Below are 27,409 nucleotides of genomic sequence, written 5' to 3' on the forward strand. Positions count from 1 at the left end.
TTATAGGTGCCTGGCGAAGATGGGTTACTTACTCTACTGTCGTACAGTAAAGGTGAGTGATCTGAAGGGGGGTATGTGGGTGTAGGTTGTGTCTAGCTGTTGCCATGCATAGATATGGCTAGATCTAGTCTAGACTGATCTATCAGGTATTAAACTGATGTAGTCTATTAAATTTTCCACATAGCTTCATGCTCTGATGGACAAGAGTTTGACATCTTTCACTTTTCTTTTCATGGCAGGGTCATTCATCATAGCTGTAACAGGTAAGGCTGTTATGTTACATTGGCAGTACACATTAATTTCAGAATACTGCTGCATACAAAAATTAATAATGTTGCCACAAGAACACTATTCTACATGTAGATCGTATACCAAGGTTCGAGTGCCTTAGTTATAGTCAATTGCGAATGACATTGTATAAGCCTGGATACTATTGGGAATAGAACGTGCAGCATGCTAATATGTATGCTCCTTGCGAGTAAAATCACTCTTTCCTTTGCAACCGCTATATACATAACTATATATGCAGCCAGAGATTGTGACTCATAATTATAGTCAAGCATGTGATGCTCCTCTGCATGAGTACCACCACTATTGGCACACTTTTGGATCCATTTTCAGTTAGTTACTGCTAGGGTACCGTCTTATAGTTTTTGTCAGTGTGTGTGTGTGTGAGCCTATACTGAATTATTATCTCCCCAGAATCTCGACCCTGGAATATAATACATGTACAGGGTTTTGCAGAATCTTTACAATATCCCAAAAAAGCGTTTTGCGTTGAGCGTTCCTTATAAGGTTGTCTGTGGTCAACCATAAAGTCGTACATCTTAGTCAGCATGTCAACAATGCACTATTCTACAAACAGTTGATGGATCAACTTGAAGATTCTCAGCAACACTTTGATAAGACATGCAGTCCAAGCAGCTCTGTCTGATGCACTATTCTCCATCTAATAATACCGCTTTTTTCACAAGAAAAAGCCTTTTTGTTTTTGAATTTTGCTTCCTAAGCAGACTTGGCATTTCACCACAATGTTTATGACACCACAATGTGTAAAGATTAGATATCCATATAAGGAACGCTCTACACCCTCTATTTCCAGAGGAGGCTGGACACATGTCATCTGTAGTCATCCGTTAGTCATTAACAGTCATCAATAATCCCATGAATACGCTTAAAATCGATCCTTTTCGATCCTGCTGAGTCAGCATTTTACCTAACTCTTCCATTCTTGCTTGTCTATCTCTCTTGTATTATATCTCCTGTTAGTTAATGAGTTGTAGTAGTTTAACAATATGATTGCTATACCTGCTACATCAAGACAGGAGTAAAAAAACAAAGGCAAGTGCAGCAACAACTTGATGTTTGTGATTAATCTAAGTTTCTGGCTCATTGCTTCTAGTATGACTATGCTACTCAGTTTCTAGTTTCACTGGGTATTTTTAGCATCATTTACTACTAGTATGGAGTACTAAAATCGCTTGCAGGCTTTTGACTTGGCTGAATAGCTACTGTTCTCTGCAAGTTTCCGTATATCTCTCCATGCACACACATTTCCTCCGTAAAACATTATGACGCGTGTCCAACCTCCTCTGCTCTATTTCAAAGATTCTGCAAAACCCTGTAGATCTGCACATATAAATTGTGTGCTACCAAATTACTGGTGTGCATTGTACTTTTTGAATAAACTACTGAAACACAGTTTACATGACTGTATTATTTTGTTACTAATTTTGACAGTGACATCTAATTGACCTGATTTATAATAATTATGATTTTATAATTATTCTCGAGTACAGTAACCCATAACGACGTCTGCGTGCTAATACTTTCTCACAGCTCAGTTCACAGTACAGCCAGTGTCAGTGGAGAGAGCCGAGGGACTGGAGGCTGTGTTCAATTGTCGGTATCAAGTAGAGGGATTTACTGATAATTATTTCTGGTATATGAACAATGTCGTAGTGGGACCAGATACAGAAACTGTTAGAACACGTCCACCTTCATCCCCTGCTGGTGGACTAGCTACACTGATAATCTTGGCCACTCCACAGCACAACAACTCTGTTGTGTATTGTAGTGCTGTTATCATAAATGGCACTGGTATTACTTTAGCAGATTCATCCACAGCATCTCTAGTTGTTCGTGGTGAGTCAATATCTTGATTGTTCCAGCATTATTATTTTCTTTTTCCTTATTACATTAGAGACGGTCCTCACTCACTTTATTGTTGCACCGAATACCATTACCGTGATGTGGAATGCTCTACCTCTCACTGAGTATTGTGTGGACATCACCAGGACAACTCTGGACTCAACTGAAACAGTGGTTCTTGATTCTCTGTGTGGATTCACTAATGAGTACATCTACATGTACTCTGATAACAGTGTGTGTGCCAGATTCACTGTGACTCCTACTGATGGAGAGATGAGGGGAACAACCAGTGAATTATGTACCGGGTTATTTACGAGAGTAGAAGGTGTGTTTATACCATAATAATAGTATTACACTTCTATGATATTATGCAGGTGGAGAACAACATCGTATTCTTGAAACTAAAAGGAATAAATTAGTCAAATTTAGGGCAACTGTGAGTGATTCAATTTTAGTTGTTCGTTTTGTTGTTAAGAATGCATTTTAGTTCGTTTGAGTTCTCTCATAAAATTCTAGGTTCCAAGTTGTACAAAGTTCACTCGGTATCGTGTGGACTCTGACCTATTGACTCCCTCCATCGACCGTTCAATCACGGACCCTTTTCTGTTTGATGGCTCACTCAGTTTCTCCCTCCCCACTGACAAGATGACAGAATACAGTGTCACACTGACTGATGAGAATGGAATAGATTTCGTGTTTGAGAACATTCCAATCAGTGAGTTCAATGATGCGTGTTCATTTTGCTAATTCTTTTTTCCCTAGGTACTTTTGACGTTCAAGACCTCCTAGTATCTGAATGTCCTGGTAGTGGTGGTATTTGTGTGAGCATTGTGTATGTTGAAGGTACTCTCTCTCCCGGAGCTCTCGTCTGTGCAATTCGTATCATTGATGGAGTGTTTGATTTTGCTAACATGAAACTGGTTACCATCCCTCGGAATTCTATTGAAAATTTCACCATTCCTGTTCCTAGTGGAGAATACCGAGTGATTGCTTTTGATCTGGAGAGCAACCATTTACCAAGAATGCCCGTCTCCATGGTAGCACTCAGTCAAAACGAGATGACAGTGAACTTGATTGGTGAAGGTACTTGCTCTGTGTGTTATTGCTGTGTGTTATAAAAATTATTTATTGTAGACATTACCAGTCCACCACCCAGAGAGGGCATTAGTGCAACCAGATTAATAAACCAAGAGGTTAGTGTAATCTGTTCTGACTCTGCCCTGAATTGTATAGTCTTGTTCCAATCTACCACCATCTTGAAAAGGGTACTAGTTGGTTTCATCAACGCTTCTTCGACGTCAACTGTCATCTCCTTAAATGCCACCTTTGGTGATGGCTATGTGGTGGTGTATTCTTGGAATACTTCACAGTCTATCTTTGAAGGAGAGGTATCTCTCATTATACAACTGGATCTACCCACCACCAGTAAGTGTTTCTGTAGATTATCAGAGCTAACATAATTATCATCGTGATTTTTCTGTTGCAGCTGCTCCCACTACACCTCCAACGTCTGATCCACAAACAGACCCACCTCCTCCTGATATTGAGTCTCTGCCAACATCAGTTATCGCTGGTAAGTTTCTATAATTCTATAAAAGTGTATCATAATGATTCTCTCCATTCACAGCAGCAGCAGCTATAGCTGGTAAGTCAATGTATAATTATACAGAGCACTGACTAGTTTGTTGAATAGAATAGCATAATTATATGACGCAGTTTGTAAAATAATAGTATGGCTAAAATATGCATGCACATTTTTAGGTTTGGTGATTCTGCTATTGCTTGTGGTCACCACTGTTGGAACTGTCGTTGTGATTTTAAGAAAACGGAGACAAAATGAAGGTATACCTAAATCAATGGTTAACTTGTCTTGAACAATTGACATGCAGTTGAGGTTCCAGAGTCAGATGGAAGAGTGGATTGGTCATCAACATTTGCAGGGATTGAACAGCCCAACGAAGCTTATGCGTCAGTACTCAAGCTCAAGAAGAACATTGCCTATGAGCAGACAAAGAAACCACGGGGACAAAGGATCGATGACTCACAAGCCTCGGCAACAACAGAGGGACATTATGAGAGTATTGAGCCAGTTCATGTGTATGAGGATGTGTTGCCTCAAGGAAAAGCAAGTCATGCAAATTATGTTAACGTTAACTGACAGATTTACCCATTTATTTTTATCCCACACATTTATATACCGTATAGCGGGAAATTATCGCGGGTGCACATTTTCACTATTTGGCTCCAGAGCTCTGAGCAGAAATTTTCGTCTAGTATTTATGTTTTAATGCCGGGAAACCACACCCACCAATAGCTTTGCATGTGAAATACCGGTGCGTGGGAGTTTATTTCACGTCATCTTTTTACGCTCGAAAAACGCACCTCACGAAATTTTCCCACTGTACGGCCGTATATGTTTGTACAATGTACGATTCTCTCAATTTAAACTGATATACATGTACATTTACATGCATTCTTAGTGTGTCATTGATTGTGTATTATTATTTGTGATATTTACCAGTTCCTATATTTAAAGTCGCCTCTGATTTATAGGTGAGCTGTACTAAATTTCTTCTAAATAGTTTGGCACACATTTTGATGGGTGATTACACTAGTTTGACATTATTTTGTCTTCGGACATTCACCGTAACTGTGAAAGGTACATAGTGAATATAGATATGCACTGTCCAGGCAATAATTATTAGTTATTGCTAGAAAAACATAGTGATACCTTTGCTGTTTATAACAGAGATATTGGGCCAGTGTAAATACCTTTTTCAATCACAGCGCTTTTAAAGTCCACTCCAATTGAGCACCAAGCGGAATTATTTTTTGCTGGCACTTAGAAAGAAATTATAGCTTGGCTTGAAATTGAGGCTATAGCAAGGGCGTATGAAGAGAAGAGGGCATGCAACTACAATTTACAAATAGGCGGGGGTTTATGTCTAAAAATAGTAAACAATAATTATTTATTGCACGTGCACTTTATACTCTAGACTAGCCTTTTTTACTCTATATTCCCTAGTGGGCGGTAATTGGGCTAAATATAGCATATCCTGCTGACTCATCAATGATACGACGCATACACAGTATACTTTGTGAGTTGCATGCCCTTCTCTTCATACACCCTTGGCTATACATACAAATAATCAATCAGGTGGCCTTGTGGAACAGCTACTATCTTCTATTCCAACGCTATATAAGCGCCAACTATAATTATGTAAAATTATTGTTTTTTCTTGTTCTATTTGTGCGTCACTGGAAAATCATCATGCATTATTTGTTAGTGGCCCTGAATTAATTAATTAATGTAATTAGAAGTAACTGTAACGTGTATGATCAAATGTGTATGGTTTGATCTACATGTATTGTGCATTGTACGTACTTCACCTGAATGGACAACTGAAACACACACTTTGTTGACACAAGGGTATGAGTACTAAAAGCTAACATTCTTGGTTAATGGACTGCATGTTTTGTTTCCACGTCAGCACAATGCACAATGCAATACAAGTGTAGTACAGGAATGACCTCATACAAAAGGTTGTGAATGATTGATTTGAGGCTCTAGCCTTCGACTGCATCCCATCTAATAGTGTGTAGGAGATAATGCTTATAGTTATGACCACATAAATCTACTGTTTGTTTTTTCCATTAGCCACTTTCAAAATCAATTCGCCACGGTTTAATAAAGCTGTTGTGATGTTTTTAGTTTGACTATTCTACTTATTCAAACTTAACATGAATGTTTATATAATGAGTGCACTTTTTCTATATAATTATGGTTGTGATTGGGGTTGTCATGGAAGCGTTCCAGTAAACTTTTCGGCTTAAAATGCATTCTCGTATTGATCGATACATGTACAGATCTAGATACAGGATTGGTAAAGATCACACTATGAATAGGACAGTTTCAGTATTAATGTCAGGTTTCTATGTGTCAGTAAATAAGGTGAGTAAATACATGGAAGAGATTGTACATTGAATTTGTGTTGTAGCTGTACATAGATATGCATGGCTAAACTAAATCTTATTCTTCTACACAGCTTATTACATGTATAGATCTACACTCATGATCTGATGGACAAGAGTTTGACATTCATCACTGTCTTCTTTATGATAGGGTCATTCATAGCTGTAAAAGGTAAGTTAATTTGGCAGTAAAGTTATCAATATTTGGCCGGCCATCTCTAAAAATCAGACGCTCACAAACGACCTGCTGCAACTCCAGACTTTTCAACTTTTGTGCATCACAGTGAAGGCCTGCACTTGTCTTACAGCTATACTAAAAGACTCAGCTGAAGCAGAGATATAGCTACTGAAGGAGGTTTGATGATAATCCGAAGTAGTGCCGGCTATTTACCTTCATTGTCGGACGCGGCCACTTTTTGCTTCTAGAGCGATATCTACTGGCATCTGTATAGCACCAAGAGTTCATTAGGAAGAGTACGCAACTCCACTTAAAACCATAGTAGGCATTCCTTCAGGCCTACGGCACAACCACATGCTGTTGTATAAACTGTGAAATCAAATTTGCAATGAATAACATAGTGATGATTATCACTAATGTTATTCATTTACAACTGCGTAGGAAAGGCAATGAATAGGGACAGCGTTACTAATTTTATTCATTGCCTTTCCTACTTGTTGCGGTTACAACAGCCAGTATCTGTGACGTAGGAGTGGAGGGATGCTTTTTGTGCACAGTCTATTGGAGTTGCGTACTCTTCCTAATGAACTCTTGATAGCACCTACACATAGAGCCTAGCCTTTCTACTTTCTTTAGAATATTTAGCCATAATTATACCGTATGCCGGGTAATTTTTGTGGGGTAAAATATTCGTTCAACTCGAAAAACGGTGGTTTTCGTAAGTAAAAATTTAGTTTAGTCTCGTGGCTGCACTGCATTTATACATTCCGGTAAGCCACGCCTACGTTAAAATTCGTGGAGGTCAGCTTGCCCATGAAAATTACCCGCTATACGGTAGTGAATCTCCGTAGTTTTTTCACAAGGTGGTGTTGAACACATAGTAGTAGCCTTGCCTCTTACGATGCTCATATTAAGTGTATCAGTAAAAGAAAGCCATACAAAAAGCTACGGCAAAATAGACTCAGGAAAAGTGCTGAGTTAGCATGATTGGATTGCATGATCTGGTTTTTGCGTCATAATTAGTAACAAATCATGCTAACCAGTGGCGGATCCAGAGGGGGTTCTTTGGGTTCAATTGAACCCCCCTTTGAGAAAGAAGTGAGTGGGAGGCTCAAGCAACTAGTTAGCAAGTTGTTCCTTTCTTACTAGCTTTCACATGCACTAACCTTTAGTCCTTGTTAGTCCTGCGAAGCTTTGTCTGTGCAGTTTCAGTGACTATGAAGGCTAAAAACTCTCCAGCGTAGTGCATGCATGCAGACTGCTTATGAAAAGTGATTACCTTTTGTTTAGGAAAAAATTCGGTGTGTTAATACGCATGCTCACTGACCTTTTTTTTAGGTAAATTTAACAGTCCTTGACCCGCTCAGAGCCCTGGAACCCCCCTTTCAAGAATCCTGGATCCGCCACTGCACTGCTAACTCGGTACCTTTTCTAGTCTATTTTGTGTACTTTTGCTTGTTTTATACACTTCCGAGCGTCTTATAATAATATGAGGCATGGTGGGTACCCCATAGGTCTCTAGAAAGTCATAGCAAAGCTTCTAGAAACGTTCACAACAGTCTAGTCGGCAATAGCAAACATTGATATTGGATGTTCAAACCACCGACTTTAAGCTGCTGCTGTGCACGAGTAAAGCGACCAGATTACTTCTAATAGCGGATTGCATGATCATTGTCTATTTTTGCATACAATGAAGATAGCTCTTAGTATCTCTCCCTGAAAATGCGTGTCACTTGGCTTACTGTAGCATGATTATTTAATCATTGCATTTGACACTGTACATGCAAGTCAAATTGCATGCAAATTCCCACTTGCACATAGTCTGTACAATGAGGTTTACATTACATCAAGAATTCATAATGAACTCTTGGTCACATATACATGTACACCACTTTTGTGGTGTTACAATGAAGGTGGTTGTTAACCGTCACTTACCATTGTGTTGGCATATCAGATTTTTGCTTTAAAAGTTTGCCAGTAATTACTGTATGCCTATAGATACTCAACTTTTTGAAATCATTGTTTACGTTGTATTATTATATGTCACTACTTATGGGCGAGTTTTGAGCATGCAGTAAACATTTAGCTACAAATAGCAATCCGTGCCATGTTCAGTGTCGAGAAAGGGCCAGTATAATTATTGATGTGGCCGTACTTCAGAGAGCCAAAATAGCGAGAGTCTATTGTACATTCTTACAGCTCAGTTCACAGTACAGCCAGTGTCGGTGGAGAGAGCCGAGGGACTGGAGGCAGTGTTCAGGGGTCAGTATCAAGCCGAGGGATTCGATGTTTCTTATGGTTGGTTTATAAACAATTCCTTTGTTGGAGCAGATACAGACACTGTTAGAGTACGTCGACCTTCATCTCCTGGTGGATCAACCACAATGATAATCTTGGCCACTCCACAGCACAACAACTCTGTTGTGTATTTAGAGGCTATAATCAGAAATGGCTTTGATCGTACATTTGTGATTTCATCCACAGCATCTCTAGTCGTTCGTGGTGAGTCAATATCTTGATTGTCTCAGCATAATTTGTCCTTCTTTTATTACATTAGAGACAGTCCTCACTCCCTTTATTGTTGCACCAAATACCATCACCGTGATGTGGAATGCTCTACCCCTCACTGAGTACTGTGTGGACATCACCAGGACAACTCTGGACTTCACTGAAACAGTGGCTCTTCATTCTCTGTGTGGATTCACTAATGAGTACATCTTCATGTACTCTAATAACAGTGTGTGTGCCAGATTCACTGTGACTCCTACTGATGGAGAGATGAGGGGAACAACCAGTGAATTATGTACTGGGTTATTTACGAGAGTAGAAGGTGTGTTTATACCATAATAATAGTATTGCACTTCTATAATAATTATGCAGGTAGTGGAGAACAACATCGTATTCTTGAAACTAAAAGGAACAAATTAGTCAAATTTAGGGCAACTGTGAGTGATTCGATTTTAGTTGTTCGTTAGGTTGTTCAGAATGCATTTTGAGTTCTCTCTATAATATTCTAGGTTCCAAGTTGCACAAGGTTCACTCGGTATCGTGTGGACTCTGACCTATTGACTCCCTCCATCGACCTTCCAATCACGGACCCTCTTCTGTTTGATGGCTCACTCAGTTTCTCCCTACCCACTGACAAGATGACAGAATACAGTGTCACACTGACTGATGAGAATGGAATAGACCTCGTGTTTGAGAACATTTCAATCAGTGAGTTCAATGTTGTGTGTTCATTTTGATAATTATTTGATCCCTAGGTACTTTTGACGTTCAAGACCTCCTAGTGTCTGAATGTCCTGGTGGTGGTATTTGTGTGAGCATTGAGTATGTTGAAGGTACCCTCTCTCCCGGAGCTCTCGTCTGTGTGATACGTGTCATTAATGAAGTGCTTGGAGTGCTTGATTTTGCTAACATGAAACTGGTTACCATCCCTCGGAATTCTATTGAGAATTTCACCATTCCTGTTTCTAGTGGAGAATACCGAGTGATTGCTTTTGATCTGGAGAGCAACCATTTACCAAACATGCCCATCTCTATGGTAGCACTCAGTCAAGACATTATGACAGTGAACTCTGATGGTGAAGGTACGTGCTCTGTGTGTTATTGTTGTGCTATAATCATAGTCATTTACCGTAGACATTACTAGTCCACCACCCAGAGAGACTATTAGTGCTACCAAGTTAACAAATGGAGAGGTTGAAGTGACCTGCTGTGACTCTGCCCTGAATTGTCTAGTCTTGTTCCAATCCACCATCATCTTGGACAGAGTACTAGTTGGTTTTATCAACGCTTCTTCGACCTCAACTGTCCTCTCTTTAAATGACACCTTTGGTGATGGCTATGTGGTGGTGTACTCTTGGAATAGTTTGGAGTCCATCTTCGAAGGAGAATTATCGCTCATTATACAACTTAATCTACTCACCTGTAAGTGCCTCTGTAGATTATCAGAGCTAACATCATCCATTGCTTTTTTTATTGCAGCTGATCCACAAACAGACCCACCTCCTCCTGATATGGAGTCCCTGCTGACATCAGTTATCACTGGTAGGTTTCTAGTGCTATAAAAGTGTATCATAATGATTCTCTCCATTCACTGACACAGCAGCAGTTATAGCTGGTAAGTCAATCTACAGAGCACTGACTAGTTTGTATGGAATAGAGGATAATCCATCAGTTTGTGAATATTTACAGTTTACTGCATGGGTTATTACCGTTAAGGTACACTCTATTTACCGCGAATGGATTAGTATACACTCTAAAAGAATGGCTAACATGCACATTTTAGGTTTGGTGATTCTGCTATTGCTTGTGGTCACCGCTGTTGGAATTGTCGTTGTGATTTTAAGGAAACGGAGACAAAATGAAGGTACCTAAATCATTTTATTAACTTATCTTGAACAATTGACATGCAGTTGAGGTTCCAGAGTCAGATGGAAGAGTGGATTGGTCATCAACATTTGCAGGAATTGAGCAGCCCAACGAAGCTTATGCTTCAGTACTCAAGAGGAACATTGCCTATGAGCAGACAGAGAAACCACGGGGACAGAGGATCGATGACTCACAAGCCCCGGCAACAACAACAGAGGGAGAGTATGAGAGTATTGAGCCAGTTCATGTGTACGAGGATGTGTTGCCTCAGGGAAAAGCAAGTCGTGCAAATTATGTTAACGTTAACGTTAACTGACAATTTTACCCATTTATTTTTATCCCACACATTAATTTTGTATACTGTATAGCGGGAAATTTAATCGTGGGGTGCACATTTTCGCTATTTGGCTCCAGAGCCCTCAGGAGAAATGTTTGTGGGTTCTACTATTCGCGGTTCAATGCCAGGAAACCACACCCACCAATAGCTTTGCATGTGAAATACCTGTACGTGGGAGTTTATTCCTCGTTTCTTCTTTTGCATTTTTCCCTTGAGAAATACGAAATTTTTGCACATTACGCCGCTTGTACAATACAATGTACGATTCTATCAATTTGAAATTATACATGTATACATTTACCTGGATTCTTAGAGTGTCTGGATTATGTATGATATTTACCAGTTCCTATATTTAAAGTCGCCTCTGATTTATAGGTGAGCCAGTGGCTATCGAGGTAGGGGCTCAGGGTGCTCAAGCACCCCCCTAAGCTGGACATTAATTACTTTAACTTACTGTATGGTTACGTACCTGGGAGCTGAGCAGCACTAGCGCTTAGCAGAGCGAGCTAAACTGAAGCTAAGCTAGCAGAAGGATTGGAGACCACACCTTCAAGTATGCATGACGTCAAAAAAGTTTCCTGGACATGGGCAGTATGACTGTTATTTGGGGCGAGCGTATGGCGTGCCGTGTGTTTCAATAACAATGTCTGCATATACATAGGCGTGTCCTGGTGTGAATATACCGACATAGCTCGTATGGCGCGCCGTGTGTTTCAATAACAATGTCTGCATGTACATAGGCGTGTCCTGGTGTGAATATACCGAGATAGCATGCACGTGCAATGATCGCCTATGCAGTGACACATGCAACCATTAGTCTCTGCGTGTGCAGTGATCATGTCTGCACATGCAACCAGTAGTCTCTGCACATGCAGTGATCATGTCTGCACATGCAACCATTTATCTCTGCACATGCAGTGATCATGTCTGCACATGCAACCATTAATCTCTGCACATGCAACCATTAGTCTCTGCGTGTGCAGTGATCATGTCTGTACATGCAGTGATCATGTCTGCACATGCAACCATTAGTCTCTGCGTGTGCAGTGATCATGTCTGCACATGCAACCATTAGTCTCTGCACATGCAGTGATCATGTCTGCACATGCAACCATTAATCTCTGCACATGCAACCATTAGTCTCTGCACATGCAGTGATCATGTCTGCACATGCAACCATTAATCTCTGCACATGCAGTGATCATGTCTGCACATGCAACCATTAGTCTCTGCACATGCAACCTTAACCATTAGTGTCTGCAGTGATAATAATTATAATTATGTCCTTTTTCTTAGCTGATTTTGCGGCTCTCCATATGGGCATGCGCAGTAGAATTTTGCCCTCGTGGCTACATGTTGTGAATGTTTAACGTTTGAAAAAATGTGTTCCAGCCGAGTACTTCAATGGCAGATTCGTCTTCATCCATGTCCATATCATCTATATATCCATCATTAATTTTTAATACATCTTTGATACACGTGCTTTAAATAGAGCTGCTGCATCAGGTCAAAGTATGTTTCTCTAATGGGACTCAGGTACACCTTTAGCCTCGACACCAGGCCGATTAAAATATGTATTTTAGGTACACCTTTAGCCTCGAGACCAGGCCGATTAAAATATGTATTTTAATCGGCCTGGATTCGAGGCTAGTACACCTTGGGTTCATGATCACTGCATGTGCACAGACTAATGGTTGCATGTGCAGACATGAAGCAAACAAGAAAGGCTTCGAATAAGGAGGGATCGAGAGCACCCAGTTCAGAAACCTTTTCCCAGTGGCTTACTGGAATACCGGAAGAACCTAAGCACTGCGGTACTGGGTTTAGGTTTCTACATAGCGTTTCATTAGAGAAAAATCGGCTGAGCTAGCCCTACCACCACCCTACAGGTGACAGGTGACAGGATCCAGATATCTGATCTAGGCTGAGTTGGTCATCATGGCTTGGAGAATGAAGATAAAACTTCCAAAGCTGCAAATAACTCAAAGGCAAACAGGTTCAGCTGTGAGAAGGTCTGTTACTCCCAGGGGTCTGCCGAAGGCCAATCATGAGACTGAAACAACAGTGAAAACAAGCACTGATCATGAAGCCAATTCCATCCGGATTGACACCAGCACTCTTGATCAGAATGAAGACGTGGAGAACCAGGGTGCACGAAGTTTGCATGAGATAAAACAAATTGCTAATGCTGAATCGTGGGGGAAAATTAGAGAGCGTCTCTTAAAGGCTGCTGTTGAAAGTTCTATTCTTCCACCTGGCCAGTCTTGCAGTGTGTGCGCTAACTGTGCACAGTACAGATGTGTTGATTGTGGGCCTACAATATACTATTGTGAGGCTTGTCTCGGAGATTCTCATTTGATGCGCAACATTTTTCACTGTGCTGAACTGGGAGGTAAGGATTGATTTAATTGTTATGTTGAGCCTGGTTACTTTTACAGGATGAAATGTACAAGCCAATAACTATCGAGGGCCGGTGTATTGATGTCTCTCCTAATCACCAATGTTCCACAAAGAAGGCAGTACCTCTTTGCTGTATTGACACAAAAGGTTAATTATACCAGTGCCATTCATCCAGTTACTAGTAATTACAATGCAGGGATTGAGCACAGAATCCAGTTTTGGTGTTGTGAATGTGAGACTGTATGTGAAACAATGATACGAGCTCGTCTATGGCCAGCAAGCCCAAGATTCCCAGAAACAGCATTCACTTTTGAGCTACTAGACTGGGCCGAGTCGCTTCTTCTGGAATGTCAAGTAGCACTTGGTGACTTTTGCAGGTCATTATACTTTAATTGCCCACATTTAGTGAAGAAGGTGTGTGGTATGATTTGATGTGATACTTTCATTACACTGTTTTTGTTTCTGTTAGAGAAGAGACATTTATGCTTCAATGATCGACGCTTTTGAAGAATACAGGTGCTTTTTATTAACAGCTACACTGTAAAAAATGAAGTGCGGTGACTGCACTTTTTTCATTTTACAGTGTATATATGCCGTATAGATAGCGGGTTATTTTCGGAAAATTCTCATATTTTTCGTATTTAGAGCATTAATCGTATGCGCAATAGAATGTATGTTAGTATAATTATTCTAAGCTGTAGAATATGAATTAGGTAGAGTTCATACGAAACATTGCTATAGTTATGTTACATTATGATACATGGTCACATTGCCTTTCTATGACATACTGACTGTATGTCAGTATATAGGTATTTGAAAATGGAACTCCGGCATATGAGTTTCGTGAGCCCAAAGCTTGACAGTGGCAACATCTGTCCAGCTTGTCCAAAGGTAAGTTGAAAGTACTTGTATTTCTGATCACCTTTCCTTAGAATGACGGAAGCCTTTTCATTTCAATGGATGCTTTGTTTGGTCTACCCCGAAAAAAGTCTGCTGGGAAGAGCCACAGGCCTCCACTTCATGACTCTCTATTTTTTAAAGATCAAAGCAGTGTTGATGAGTATGTGTCAAATTCTTCCGAGATTAGGGAACTACACAGAGTATGTTTATCATTAATAAAGGCCAGTTACTGTATCACACACAGACTTGTAATGATTTCCTTGCTGGAAGTGCATTGAGATCTGCAAATAGATACTGTGCCCTCGATGAGACAGCTGTGTTTGGATCTGCCTGTAGACATGAATTTCCCCTCATGTTTATCAATTTGAAGCATGGTGAAAGGTGAATGTATCTGAACTGTATTTTTCATGCAGCTCTATTTAAAGTAAATTTTCAGGTTGTCATATGCAAAGTGGTTGCTGCTAGAAATGGTTCAGAATTATCCCACTCAGAAACTTAATATCATGTATGATATTGCTTGCAAGCTCCATAAAAACTTATTGGTGAGTTGTACAGGATCAATTATGGAGGTACATATATCCATTTATTACGGTATTTAGAAATCAGAGTGTTCTGAAGTCTTAGAGAAAATTGACCTGTCAATTCCATCGTTTCATGCATTTGGTCACAATGCACAGTGCCAGGTAACGTGAACATTTCAACCCTTGTGTTATGGTGTGTGTATTCATTACTTACTAGGCGGCTTATGGACCTACTCGACGAATAGAGTTAGGGCTCTCAGATGGTGAGGTAATGGAACGTTTGTGGTCATACCTGCGACGGTTTTCTCGAATGACGAAGGAAATGCGACCATCTCACCGGATTGATGTACTCACTCACGCATTGTTGTTTTATGGATCTAGAACGAAGCAAAAATTAGGTTAGAAAGTATTATATAAATCATAATAATTGATGTACGTTTATGCAGGGACTTTGCTGGCTAACCGCTGGAAAAAGGCAGAAGGGCTTAAACTTGCTGCGCAAAGTTCTTATGAGGAACTCACATCCTCTTTACCAGGTACTTACGCGTATATAGCCTCGGTCTTCCTGCCGAGTTATAATTATTGGAACGGCAAACAAATTATACGAAAACTCGGCCTGGGACCCATAAAATTATTAATGTCAGGTGTATTAATTATTCTTATGTATATAGAAACTGTCACTGAGGACAATGTGAAACAGTGGGTTGAAGAGGATAGAGTTCTTATCTCTTCCTGTGTTGTGGCGAATTCCGGACAAGCTGACTGGAAGATCACCTATGTTCAGCTGCTGCACACTTTGTGTACAGAAGATCTGTCAACACTGCAATATATAAGGTGGCTTGCAAGCATGTCTATTAATTTTTATGTACATTTACAAAACTATAGACTCAAGAAACAACTAGAGGAATTTGAAAAAAAGCACGGGATAGCTGCTCGCTGGGATACCAGTGACCCCCAGTACATTGCAGCAAGATCAATCGACTTGAAAGAGAAGCAGCACCAATTGCAGCTCTCACTTTGGTCTACTGTTTGTCGAAGACAGTTTCTTGTGAAAACAAAAGCAAAGTATGCAGGTATAATTATAGTGACCCCCATGACCTGCATGTACATATATACAATGTGATTTCCCTTATACATACATCACGTAGATGGTCAAAAGATTGCTAAAAGACTTTGCAAAGGAATTTCCAAAGAAACGAAAAAGGCCAATAAGATCCTCTCTGAACACCACCACATTTCTCTACAATTGGACCCATCATACTCAAAGCCAAACATCTCACAAGTTCTTTCTCCAGACAGCACTGTGTGGCAGCAAAGATTTGATGGAGCCCTTGTATCTACACATATGCCACAGTGTGTAAAACGGGATATCATCGAAGCATACTTGTTGAAAGAACGATGCAACAAAGAACAGTGTCTCCTGAAAATCGACATGACGAATGTCATTAGCTACTGGCAAGAAAAGGCTTCATGCATCACAGCTCTCATTCTTGAAACAAGTGGTACAGATGCTTTTAAAGTAGGCTGTGTGTGTCTTTTGAAGAAATGTTTGGTTGAAGTTGAACATAACTGTTCCAAAGTGACCGTACTTTTTTCTAATATTCTCGAAAACTCTGAAAGTGTTGATTTAGACTCAGAGAATGATAGTTCGGACTCAGAGGATGATCGTTCGGACTCAGAGAATGATCGTTCAGACATTGATGTAGATGATTAGATTATTTCTATGCAATTGTTGCATGCATGGTTGGTTGTTCCACTTCATAATCACATGCACGTCACTTGCAAATAATATGCTGTTGTCAGAATGTTTGGTATGAATGCACATAATTATACAATAGTTTGCATTCTTCAATGAAGTGATCAACGTTCTTTAATTATTATACATAATTATGTGTAATTATAAAAAATACACACTGTATAATTGTTATAGTTTTATGATGCGATAGTTTGGACCTATAGAGTGTAATAGTATACTGCCATGCAATAATGCTGTTAAATGCTTGCAGCTGATTATGCTGTACTTTGTGTCTCTTAATTATTCCATGTCATGCATGTGCATATTAGTAGCTATCAAGTAACCATTTAATCACAATAATTATGACTTCACATTCATGGCATATAATTATTTCTAATAGATGTAGCATAATAATATTCATGCATGCAGTACCATACAGTGTCAACATCACTATAACAGTACATACTAATCAGTACACTGGCTTGAACAAAACCATTTGCGTTTCTGGAACGACTCATCGGGGCTAATACCCACACACTTCTTGTGGAACCACATTTTACAACTATCACATCTAATCATGGGTTTACTTCGATTATTTGGCTGCTTGCAATGGCAGTACAACTCAACTGTAACAATTTTTCGATAGAGGTTAGATGCAGGTACTCTCCTTTGACGTGTTTGAGGGAAACAATCTAGGTTCCCTTTAATAAAACCATCCTTCAAGTGTGTACGCATCAAGTCCACATTCTATGTGCTAAAAGTGGATCAGTGCTATGTACCAATTCCGTGGCATACGCAATGGCAAACACACCGCAATCACTACAATTTAGCTGCTTTTGCACATTCATTAAGCAAAACGTAGCAGACCTTGTTGAGCAACGCCAGAAACTACAAATTTGTTCAATTGTAGCAGAGCTGATGTCACTGTACATACTGTCGTACACTTTCAATGTACTGGTATCGCACCACACATTACTAACTGTTACCCAATGAGACTTGCCAACGAGGATGATCTGTACAAAAGGTGTTCCCTCGTCAATGATTTTGAATGAGGTAGCCCTTTGCTCAAAGAGGACATTTTGCCAGCCGCTCAACTTATTGTCGCACTGTGATTTCAGCATAATTTGTGCGGCATTGATAATCCGATCATTCAACCACTCTACACTCGACTCCAAGCAGACTTTGTCCTCCTGTTGTAACGTGAACATTGGTGATTTAATCCATGCTTTCATACAAGGCTTTACAGGACTGTCGCTGATTTCAATAGTTGATTGGTTTTTGCTGGTAGTATCTGTCTTAGCTTGGGAAGCTTGGAGAGCTTTTGTGAGGTTTTTTTTCGATTTTTTTTTGCTTTCTTATCCACTGGTTGTGAATCAATCTCAATTGATTGTATGTTTTCATGAGATTGTACATGGTTTGCATGAGAGAGCAAATCAGAATCAGAATCGGATGATATCTCCGACATGACCCTAGATCGTTTCGGCTTGACTGAAGACTTGAGTGGCTCGGGGTGACTGCGTTTTGGCTTTGATTGTGACAAGAGGCCAACAGGGAAAGGTGGTGGACTGGCTGCAAAAGGCAAATCACCATGGTTACGTGGGAATCCCGGGATACTTGGACAGGGGGTACATATATATAGGCATCGACAATTATTTAATAATTATGGTTCAATATTAACATAATTATAGACTATAATTATATATAATATACATGCATGCATGCAGTGAGATTTTATATACTGGAAGCATGCAGTGAGATTTTATATACTGGAAGGATAATAATTATGATGATGCATGCCTGCCATGCATGCAGTGCATGCTGACTCACCAACAGTGACAACAGCATGAAGCCAATTTATTACTTCTGGTGTGAATGCTTGTAACACATCTGATGTTCCCACAATTTGTGTGTACTCCATCCTAAGAGCAAAACCAAATCCACGAAAGCCAAGTTCATCAAGTTCATCAAACTGTAAATATTAATAAGAGTCACTGACACTGGAGCATCTAAAACCTATTATATATACAGGACTGGGGCACTTAAAACCTTACTGCAGTGCTGAACTGGGGCACCTAAAAACCTTACCGCAGTACTGGACTGGGGCACCTAAAACCTTATTGCAGTGCTGAACTGGGGCACCTAAAACCTTATTGCAGTGCTAAACTGGGGCACCTAAAACCTTATTGTAGTACTTGACTGGGGCACCTAAAACCTTATATTGCGCAGTATATACTGCATGCATGGACTGGGGTATGGACTGGGATATGGCCTAAACCTTATATATATATATACTGCATGCAGTACTAGATTGGGGCGCCTAAATTCTTACTGCAGTATGCATAAACTGGACTGCATGGGGCACCTAAAACCTTATAATTATACTGGAGTACATGCATGGGGCTGCATGGGGAACCTAAAACCTTACTGCATTCAGTACAGGACTGGGGCACCTATAGAACCTACTGTATATAACAGAACAACTTGGCCGCATGATTCTCTGAGCTGCATGCGCATGCACCAGACGAGTATATAACTGCGTAATTATAGGGGGTACATTTGCCGATTTGGCGAATCAAAGTGAGGGTCGACAAAATTAAAAATTGCCTAGATACGCAGTCCCAGTATAATTTTATCGTACAAAGTTATAATGATCTCATGATCGTCAAATTAAAAATCAGCAATAATACTTCAATCGCCAAACAATATAATTATATAGGCTCCCCAAATTACCCGCTATATATACGGTATGGTTTTATAATTAGGTGCTCTGCGTGGTTCAAATATACTTATAATGTGCTGTATGCGTATATACACGTATATATAATTAACATACCAGCTTCTGAATCTTCCCAAAACGTTTCTCAGCTTCTTTTAGGACACCTTTATGGGAGAGTTGCTCATTCGTTTCAGAACGTTCTCTCAGAGCTTGTTTCTCATCGCTAGACAAGTTATTATAAGCTTCACTGGCTTCCTTGTTAAAAACACCTGGATTTCCAGCGGTTGCAATGGCACTCTTTCCACCTGTGTGCATGCATGCAGAACAATAGAGTATCTTGACAATGCATGTGTTTGTATGTGGATGTCGTATACATGCATGTATATATGTCTAGACCATGTATGCATGACGCTAATATATATATACCTTCAGATTTTCCGTACTCTTTTAGAAATTGGTGCCATGGCCCGCTTGACTTCTTCGGAATGTTGTACTGATCAGAGGGACCAGATTCACCCGCATCAATGCCACCATGCTTAATTTTCATGTTTTCTCGGCGTATCCAGTTCTGTTCAACATCCATGAATCAATTCATCAAAAATACTACGTACTTCACTCAGTGAAAAAATGGTAATAAATCTACCTATAGATCTGCATAGTACATGATATAGTAAAAATAAATGTACCCTTATCTGCTTCTCGTTGAGGCCTGTACGGTCCTTTGCCATTTCCAGGAATGGTTGCTTTTTTTTGCCCCAACCTGTCATACCCTTTCGGTACAGCGACAGCAATATTGTAGTTGTTGAAGTGGAGAAAGGGGCACATCTTACAGCCTCCATAGAAATAGTCACAGGTAAAACCGACAATGAGTGCAGTGAAAGAAAGGCACCTTGATGGCTATATCTACATGTGGTTGAATAACCCTTAAAAGTCTTCTTTTAAGTAAGGGGAGGGGCTGGTCTGCATGCAGAACTTAGCCTCGATCCCAGCCCTTTCTCAATTGAGAGCGGCCTGGAATCGAGGCTATTGAGAACCTAAACCCAGTACCGCAGTGCTTAGGTTCTTCCGGTATTCCAGTAAGCCACTGGGAAAAGGTTTCCGAACTGGGTGTCGAGAGAGACAAGCAAGAGCCCAAGAAACAGCTGAAGAGAAAGAAGTCAGGCTAGCCAAACGCAGAGAAAAGCACAGGGCACTCAAATTCAAGGTAACCATTGCATGGATGCCAGTAGAGCATCCCAGCAACTGAGACGGGACAAAGAGACTCCTGAGGCTAGGCAGGCACGCCTACAGCAAATGGCTGCTTCCACCAAACCAGCAGAGCTTCAGGTAAGTACAGGTGGCGTACAGGTGATATAAGCCAGTGTAATTTTCATTACAGATACTCCTGAGGCCAGACAGGCACGCCTACAGCAAATGGCTGCTAAGTGCCACTTGTCAGTGGCGTTCATGATGATAAGCCAGTGTTTTTTTTCTACAGAGACTCCTGAGGCCAGACAGGCACGCTTGGAACAAGACAGGCATAGGTATTCACAACACATAGATGTGAACCACCTGTACTGCGCTCACGCTCGCCCCATGACACCTTGTGTCACCCTAGTAAAGCTTCATGCTCCATCATTATGCCTCGGTGCGCATGCGCAAGCGAGGTATACAGTAGTGTGTTTGTGTGTCTGTCTGTGTGTACGTGTGTACGTACGTGTGTGTGTGTGTGTAGACTGCTACAGCTGCTCAAAGATGAATCAAGTGAAAGTAAAAGTTTCTATAGGCTTCTAGTCATGGATTTTAATTCGTGGATTTGCAAAATAATGCTTCGTTCTCGAGTTATTCCTAGTTTACTTACTTGGAATGCCATTGCAGCCTTTTCAGAAGAGCACGTAGCCAAACTTGTTTACCGAATGTTGCTACTCTACTTAGTAGTTAGCTCTGCACTAGAACGCTAGCTATTGGTAGCTGCAAGAGTGAGAATAGAGCTGCAAGGCTCTGCAGACGGATTAATTTTAGACTTGAACTTTTGGAATCGATCGTTTTTAACAACAATCACGGTCGACCATTACCCAATCTTAGACTTTGCATGATTATTCAGTGGAAGCATAGATTGAGTACAGCGGTTTTCAGAGTTCTTGCATGCAATGTCTAGAGCGGAAGTACTTGTCACGTGAACCATTACCTAACAAGATTCATTCCAAATCGATTTTTTTCCAATACATGGTTTAGGAGAAAATCAACCTTTGGAAACAGCCTTTGCAAGCCTTTTGCGTCACCGCTGAAGCTATCCTTGAGATTGTAAGCAGTTCAAATAGTTTTGTGAGCTACTATTAGTAACATAAGACTGGATGTCTGGAGCTAAGAGAGATTCTACTGTCTGTAAGACTCATCAACTTGCAGCAACACAAAATGAGTAGGCAGGCCGGGGCAAGCCACTTCAACCAGTTCCGTATAATACTGGGAAGCTACACTCCTATTTCAGACTTCTCTGAATAACTAGTAACGAGGAGTAATTTTGTAATTAAAAACTCAATGTAAAAAAACTTGTCTGACTCAGCAATATTTGTGGGAATATCACGTGACAAGTGACTTCCGCTCTAGACATTGGAGATGCAAGAACTCTGAAAACCGCTGTAGTTAACAGGGATTGGAAACGGGATCACGTGCGACAATGACTCCAACGTTGCCTCTTGAAACCATCCGTGTTACGGTTCAGAGTGCAATAGGCAGTGGGCGTTAACCTCCAGCAGCAACTAAAACCATGCTAAAACTCCTCTTCTCCAGCTTCTAAAGTTGGGCTGGGCACAACCCAGCCTATAAATCTCTAGTGTTCATCATTTGGAACCACATTAGTTGTGAATTTGTCCAAGTTTGAGTTTCAAGACGACCCTACAACACTTTTGTGAGTTTTGTATGCTTTTTCTCCCTAGAACCAGAGTTTAAACTAGTGTTCAAGCTGGCGCTGTGCTAATGCCTCTCGCCATGTTTTTGCTTTCGCTCAAAAGTATTAGAGTGTTATCTATAATGAATTTTATATTAAAGTTAGCTTATCTATATAAAGTCACTGAGAAGAAAATACTTATTTACATGCATTTATTGTTGTTATTTATTGTATTATGTGGCTTACCAGGACCTCAAGAAAGAAGAAAATTGATTCTTCCAGGATCTGTAGTTCAGTGTATATAATATCTAAGAAGAAAAGACCTGTGTACATGCATATTGTTTGTTATATGGTAGTGTTTTGTGGTTTACCAGGCCCTCAAGACAAAAATGATTCTGCCAGGAGAATCTGGATCTGGATCTTGGATATCACACGTGGGAATGAGCGCGCATGCGCATTACATCCACAGGAATAATTAAAGGGTGTGTCCAAAGAGATCAATGGCTACTGTACTGCTAGCTAGCTAGCTAGCTGTTTTAACAGATATTTTCTGAGTATTGTAGCTAACAAAAAGCTAGCGGTTTAGTGCAAGGCTAACTCATATGTTGAATAGAAAGTTTGTGCGGACAGATGATGCTATGAAAGATTCTGAAGAGACTGCAACAGCCTTCAATGTGAGTCAAACTAGCCATAACTCGAGAAAGAAGCTTTAGTTTGCTAATCCACGAATCAAAATCCAAGAGAACGTGGCTAGAAGCCTATAGAAGCTGTTAGTTTTCGTCGCATTGCAACCGTTGAGCAGTTATAGCTGGAATACACACACACACAGACAGACAGACACACACACAGTCAGCTTTACCATATCCCTCGTGCGGCTACGCCTCGAGGCATAATAATCTTTAACCTAGAAGAAGTATATAGTGTTTCAAAGTATTCCATTAGTGATTGTAATGAGCCACAATGGTGTTGATTGAAAAACATGTGTTGCTGATTTCAAGTATCAACTACACTAATTAATTTATGTGTTTATTTGTACCTCTATGCAGAGGTGAAGAGGTTATAATTTCACAATTTTTAGTTATAGGCCAAGCATAGGAATAGGTTCATCGTAATGTCTTATTTATATGACCTGAATGCATTCTTGTGAGAAGTTACACCATGCTCAATTTAGTAGGTAAACGTTGAACATGTCGACCGTTTGTGTATGCAGATATGCCTTGAAGACCCAAATTCCAACATCATCAGGCAAATACAAGAAAGAAATAACTTCAGAAAGATTATGGGATCCCTATATAAGTTAAAAAGTCATAAAAGAACAAGAAAGTTTTTTCGTATATAGTTTTTGTTTTTTTTGTAACTTTTCCATACCAGCTTCATTTCAGTTTATATTTCACAAAAATGTCATAAATATCACAATAATAATGGCCAATAGACAGTTGATATTTCCAAATGGCCAACAGGCATAATAATATATAATTCTGTCTTTATAGAGTCTATAGTGTCTTAGGTGAGATCCAGAGGAGAGTTTTGCTCAATCTGGCTGATGCTACAAGCTCTCCCCTACAGCATGTATGCAGGAACGATAACATTTGCTGCTCATCAGCCTGTCTTCTGTCTTTTTGCTACTCATAGCCAGCCACCTTCGGTATAGCCTCGATTCAAGCCTGGAGGCCTGGTTTCGAGGCCTGATCATATACATGACGTCAACCGTAACACGGATGGTTTCATCCGGTTCTATTGCGTTTCCAATCCCTCTCCCTCCTTAATCTATGGTGGAAGCTATTAGCTGTTTAATAGTAGCTTTATGTTATGTAGCTTTGGCATCTCCACCGAGGCATCAGCACCTGCTGTGCTTTCATTATCCCAGAGAAGAGTGCAGTGTGCATGTGGTAATAATAACATAGCAATCTAGATATATATATAGGGCTAGGGTATAGATATACTACTATAGTAATGAGGTTCCCCCCATTTTTTGATACCGTATAGCGGGTAATTTTCGGAGGACAAAATATTCGTGGTTCAGCATGTCTCACCCTGTAGGTAAAGGTAGGCAAGGTCGCTTCATTCGTGGGTAAAATATTCGTGGTCAGACCTCCAACCGCGAAACCACGAATATTTTGCCCCCAGGAAAATTACCAGCTACATCATAGATAAAAGATTGGAAACGCCTCACGTGATGCTGCACAAAACCAGTGTGATGACACATTATCTGAATTATAGCCGCGTCTATCAGCAAAGCGAAACGCGGCTATAATTCAGATAATGTGTCATCACTCTATAGCACAGTAGCTCCTACTTTATAAAGGTCAGAGGTCAGTTTGACATGACAGAATACGACCTTTGTGAGAGGTCACCCCTTTTAGGGACTCTGTCTGCGCGCTCATAGGCAATGTTCCTCTTGAGTACTGAAGCATAAGCTTCGTTGGGCTGCTCAATTCCTGCAAATGTTGATGACCAATCCACTCTTCCATCTGACTCTGGAACCTCAACTGCATGTCAATTGTTCAAGATAAGTTAAATGATTTAGGTACCTTTATTTTGTCTCCGTTTCCTTAAAATCACAACGACAATTCCAACAGCGGCGACCTCCTCTGACCTCACATTAGCCTCTAACACAGGCTCTCCTTTTTGTTATCACATCGTTCAATAAGATAAAATACTGTATTAATTCGTTCAATGAGATAAAATACGGTAGCTAGTATAGGAGGAATAAAGAAAGAAATAGACGTAGAGTTAGGAAAAAAGAGGCCTGTATCGGGAAGTCGCGTGAGGGTAGAAGAAGGGTGAAAATGAGCGTGGGCATGCTGAGCTAGAGATGTTGGACTGCCCATGCAGAGATCTATGACTAATACAACTTTACATGCAGCATGCAAGCTGGACATGGACTTGGAACTGGAAGTTTGCAAGCACTATAGCTAGCTATACCTTAGTCTTAGCTAGATGATCTACTAGTTATGTGTTCAGATTCTATCAGACTATCACCTTTTCTTGTGTCTTTCTACATGCTATTATAAATTATAGTCTACTGATAGTATAGATCAAGAATAGCTTAGTCATCATTATCATATAGCAGGTAGCTACTGCCACCAGAGCTGGCCACGCTGGTTCGATCTCTGATCTGACTTGTAGCACATATCTATGCTTGTAGCACAGCTTGGTGGTTGTCTCAGTACAGTCTTATTAACTCTGAATGCGTGGGAGAATATCTTACGTCATGATTGTGGGCTACATATCGCCCACGTTCATAAAAATCCTTGTGGATCACGTGATTTCCCAAACCGCCTTACTTTTTCTTAACTGTACGCCCATTTCTTTCTTTGCTGCCTCACTACGTCTTTCTTATGATTTATGGATGAACAGTGACAACAGCAAGAAAAAGTAAGGCCTGGGATCGAGGCTAACCTCACATCACAAAATAGAACTCCTGTTGCAGAGTAATAAGCTTAATCAACTTGGTAAGTTTGAGATTTCACAAAACACGTGTAAGAGTAAAACTAGAAATTACACTTAAATAGAACATAACATAATCTAGAACATTCCATACAAGTGTCCATACAACTATAAGTGTCCATGTATTCTAACACTCCTTCTCGCTTGCGTTGGGATGTTCAATTATTAGTGCCACTCCGGCCATGAGTCTCAATTTCTCAAACTGTTCATCATTCAGTCCTTTGGTCATACAATCAGCGTTCGTTCGACAATATTCAAGTTCCACCTTTCCATTTCCAACTTGTTCTCGGATATAATGGTATTTGATTCCAATATGTTTAGATCGACCATGGAACTGAGGATTTCTTGCTATACTTATAGCAGACTGGTTGTCTTCGAAGATGACCATTTTCTTCGGTGGTTCTTTCTTTATATCGGCAAGTAATTGCTGCAACCAGACAGATTCTTGAGCAGTACTGGCAAGGGCAATGTACTCAGCTTCTGCGGTTGAGAGTGCCACGCAAGCTTGTTTCTTACTTCTCCAACTTATGGCTGTTCCACCAATTTGGAACACATACCCAGAGGTAGACTTGCGATCATCCAGGTCACCACCCCAGTCAGCGTCAGAGAAACCCACACAATCCTTATCGGTGCTTGTCTTGAAGAGGAGACCATACTTCTGAGTCCCTTTCAGATACCGAAAGATTCGCTTTACAGCAATTCAATGTTGCTTTGTTGGCTTTGCACAAAACTTAGCCACATTACCGACAGCATAGGTAATATCAGGCCTTGTGGCAGCGGACAGGTATAGGAGACTTCCCACAGCTGACTGATACTGTGCTTGATCTACAAAAGTGTCCTCATCTTTTGCTTTCACCAACTTTGTACTTGTGTCCACAGGAGTTCGAATCGTCTTGCAATCTTGCATACCGTATCGCTTCAAAATGTTCTCAGTGTACGACTGTTGGCCCATCCAAACATATCCTGTAGTCTGGTCTTGGATGAATTTTACACCTAGGAAGTAATGCAAAGCTCCCATGTCTTTCACTTCAAACTGGCGTGACAGAGCTTGCTTGACTTCAGTCATTCGCTTTTGGGTCTTTCCAGCTAGAAGAATATCATCCACATATACGGCAATCAGGAACATCTCTCCTTCTGTAGCCATATAGATACAGGGGTCTCCAGTGGCTTGTACGAATCCCATGTTCTTCAGGTGAGAATTTAAGGCAGAATTCCAGCATCTTGGACTTTGTTTTAAACCATAGAGGCTTTTCTTCAATCTGCACACCAAATCCGTCTTGCCTTTGACTGCATACCCCTCTGGCTGAGCCATGTACACTTCCTCTTGCAGTTCTCCATTTAAGAAGGCAGTAGTGACATCCATTTGATGCAACTTCAAACCATGCTGTACTGCAAGTGCTACAACAGTTCTCTGAGATTCAAATCGGACTACCGGCGAAAATGTTTTATCGTAATCTTGACCGTATCGTTGTGAGTATCCTTGTGCTACTAAACGAGCCTTGTGTCTTTCGATTGTTCCATTAGCACCTTTCTTGGTTTTAAATACCCACTTAGAACCAGCAGTTTTTCTGTCTTTGGGTAGATCCCACACCTCGTTCGTATATGTAGGGATTCCATCTCCTTCTCCATTGCATTCACCCATTTAGTCTTGTCTGATCGAGTCATTGCTTCCTCTAGGGTGGTAGGATCTTCAGAGATTCCTGCAATTATTGCTCAACCATAGTAATCAGGCTCTCTTCTTTGTCTTGACGATCGTCTAACTTGTTCTTAAGGTTCGTCGTCTTCGCTTAGACATTCAGTGTGATCAAC

General features: G+C 40.5%; 4 protein-coding genes across 9 annotated transcripts in view; 3 read left to right on the forward strand and 1 right to left on the reverse strand.

The window, feature by feature from the left end:
* Positions 1-4,697, forward strand: part of LOC135339045 (uncharacterized) — a 129,142-nt gene extending 124,445 nt beyond the window's left edge. Inside the window, exons 2-13 of one of the 3 annotated variants that reach the window (XM_064535158.1) lie at positions 7-52; positions 185-263; positions 1,840-2,145; positions 2,204-2,476; positions 2,526-2,587; positions 2,668-2,866; positions 2,914-3,234; positions 3,286-3,576; positions 3,638-3,724; positions 3,779-3,796; positions 3,913-3,993; positions 4,041-4,697. In XM_064535158.1, the coding sequence (XP_064391228.1) occupies positions 20-52; positions 185-263; positions 1,840-2,145; positions 2,204-2,476; positions 2,526-2,587; positions 2,668-2,866; positions 2,914-3,234; positions 3,286-3,576; positions 3,638-3,724; positions 3,779-3,796; positions 3,913-3,993; positions 4,041-4,309 (2,019 nt within the window). In that variant the 5' untranslated portion in view covers positions 7-19 and the 3' untranslated portion in view covers positions 4,310-4,697. The remainder of the gene's footprint in view (positions 1-6; positions 53-184; positions 264-1,839; positions 2,146-2,203; positions 2,477-2,525; positions 2,588-2,667; positions 2,867-2,913; positions 3,235-3,285; positions 3,577-3,637; positions 3,725-3,778; positions 3,797-3,912; positions 3,994-4,040) is intronic. The other 2 variants (XM_064535168.1, XM_064535176.1) reach the window with 2 other exon arrangements.
* A 3,748-nt stretch (positions 4,698-8,445) lies between these two features.
* Positions 8,446-11,161, forward strand: LOC135339649 (uncharacterized). The gene is made up of 10 exons (XM_064535859.1): positions 8,446-8,803; positions 8,859-9,131; positions 9,182-9,246; positions 9,319-9,517; positions 9,565-9,891; positions 9,944-10,231; positions 10,289-10,351; positions 10,410-10,424; positions 10,593-10,673; positions 10,720-11,161. Exons 1-10 carry the CDS (start codon positions 8,686-8,688, stop codon positions 10,989-10,991), a joined length of 1,701 nt encoding a protein of 566 aa, XP_064391929.1. The 5' UTR covers positions 8,446-8,685; the 3' UTR covers positions 10,992-11,161.
* Positions 11,162-12,769: 1,608 nt separating this feature from the next.
* On the forward strand, positions 12,770-16,702 carry LOC135338993 (uncharacterized). 4 transcript variants are annotated; one of them, XM_064535088.1, is made up of 14 exons: positions 12,770-13,404; positions 13,451-13,559; positions 13,609-13,826; positions 13,882-13,928; positions 14,222-14,303; positions 14,345-14,512; positions 14,557-14,693; positions 14,749-14,854; positions 14,912-14,995; positions 15,051-15,231; positions 15,280-15,369; positions 15,505-15,667; positions 15,719-15,906; positions 15,982-16,702. In XM_064535088.1, exons 2-14 carry the CDS (start codon positions 13,457-13,459, stop codon positions 16,545-16,547), a joined length of 2,133 nt encoding a protein of 710 aa, XP_064391158.1. In that variant the 5' UTR covers positions 12,770-13,404; positions 13,451-13,456; the 3' UTR covers positions 16,548-16,702. The 4 variants fall into 4 exon arrangements, with proteins under 4 accessions (XP_064391158.1, XP_064391150.1, XP_064391167.1 ...); XM_064535080.1 differs by lacking the exon at positions 12,770-13,404 and having other exon boundaries at positions 13,412-13,559; XM_064535106.1 differs by lacking the exon at positions 12,770-13,404 and having other exon boundaries at positions 13,453-13,559; positions 13,622-13,826.
* A 657-nt stretch (positions 16,703-17,359) lies between these two features.
* LOC135339800 (uncharacterized) lies at positions 17,360-20,880 on the reverse strand. Its single transcript, XM_064536075.1, has 5 exons — positions 19,971-20,880; positions 19,711-19,852; positions 19,402-19,589; positions 18,396-18,537; positions 17,360-18,137 (listed from the first exon to the last, which is right to left on the reverse strand). Exons 1-5 carry the CDS (start codon positions 20,121-20,123, stop codon positions 17,809-17,811), a joined length of 954 nt encoding a protein of 317 aa, XP_064392145.1. The 5' UTR covers positions 20,124-20,880; the 3' UTR covers positions 17,360-17,808.
* Positions 20,881-27,409: the final 6,529 nt, after the last annotated feature.

This window comes from Halichondria panicea, chromosome 1, assembly GCF_963675165.1.
Source record: "Halichondria panicea chromosome 1, odHalPani1.1, whole genome shotgun sequence".
NCBI classification, from domain to species: Eukaryota; Metazoa; Porifera; class Demospongiae; order Suberitida; family Halichondriidae; genus Halichondria; species Halichondria panicea.

What these genes read in the sequence shown, in the direction of transcription:
- LOC135339649 (XM_064535859.1), top strand. Translation starts at nt 8,686, where the DNA reads ATGATAATCTTGGCCACTCCACAGCACAACAACTCTGTTGTGTATTTA. An exon ending in AGCATCTCTAGTCGTTCGTG is followed by an intron (nt 8,804 to 8,858) that starts GTGAGTCAATAT and finishes TTATTACATTAG; the next exon opens with AGACAGTCCTCACTCCCTTT. An exon ending in TAGTCAAATTTAGGGCAACT is followed by an intron (nt 9,247 to 9,318) that starts GTGAGTGATTCG and finishes ATAATATTCTAG; the next exon opens with GTTCCAAGTTGCACAAGGTT.
- LOC135339800 (XM_064536075.1), bottom strand. Translation starts at nt 20,123, where the DNA reads ATGGAGGCTGTAAGATGTGCCCCTTTCTCCACTTCAACAACTACAATA. An exon ending in TCAACGAGAAGCAGATAAGG is followed by an intron (nt 19,853 to 19,970) that starts GTACATTTATTT and finishes GATGTTGAACAG; the next exon opens with AACTGGATACGCCGAGAAAA. An exon ending in AGAGTACGGAAAATCTGAAG is followed by an intron (nt 19,590 to 19,710) that starts GTATATATATAT and finishes GCATGCACACAG; the next exon opens with GTGGAAAGAGTGCCATTGCA.
- LOC135338993 (XM_064535088.1), top strand. Translation starts at nt 13,457, where the DNA reads ATGTACAAGCCAATAACTATCGAGGGCCGGTGTATTGATGTCTCTCCT. An exon ending in TTGCTGTATTGACACAAAAG is followed by an intron (nt 13,560 to 13,608) that starts GTTAATTATACC and finishes ATTACAATGCAG; the next exon opens with GGATTGAGCACAGAATCCAG. An exon ending in AGCTCCATAAAAACTTATTG is followed by an intron (nt 14,855 to 14,911) that starts GTGAGTTGTACA and finishes TACGGTATTTAG; the next exon opens with AAATCAGAGTGTTCTGAAGT.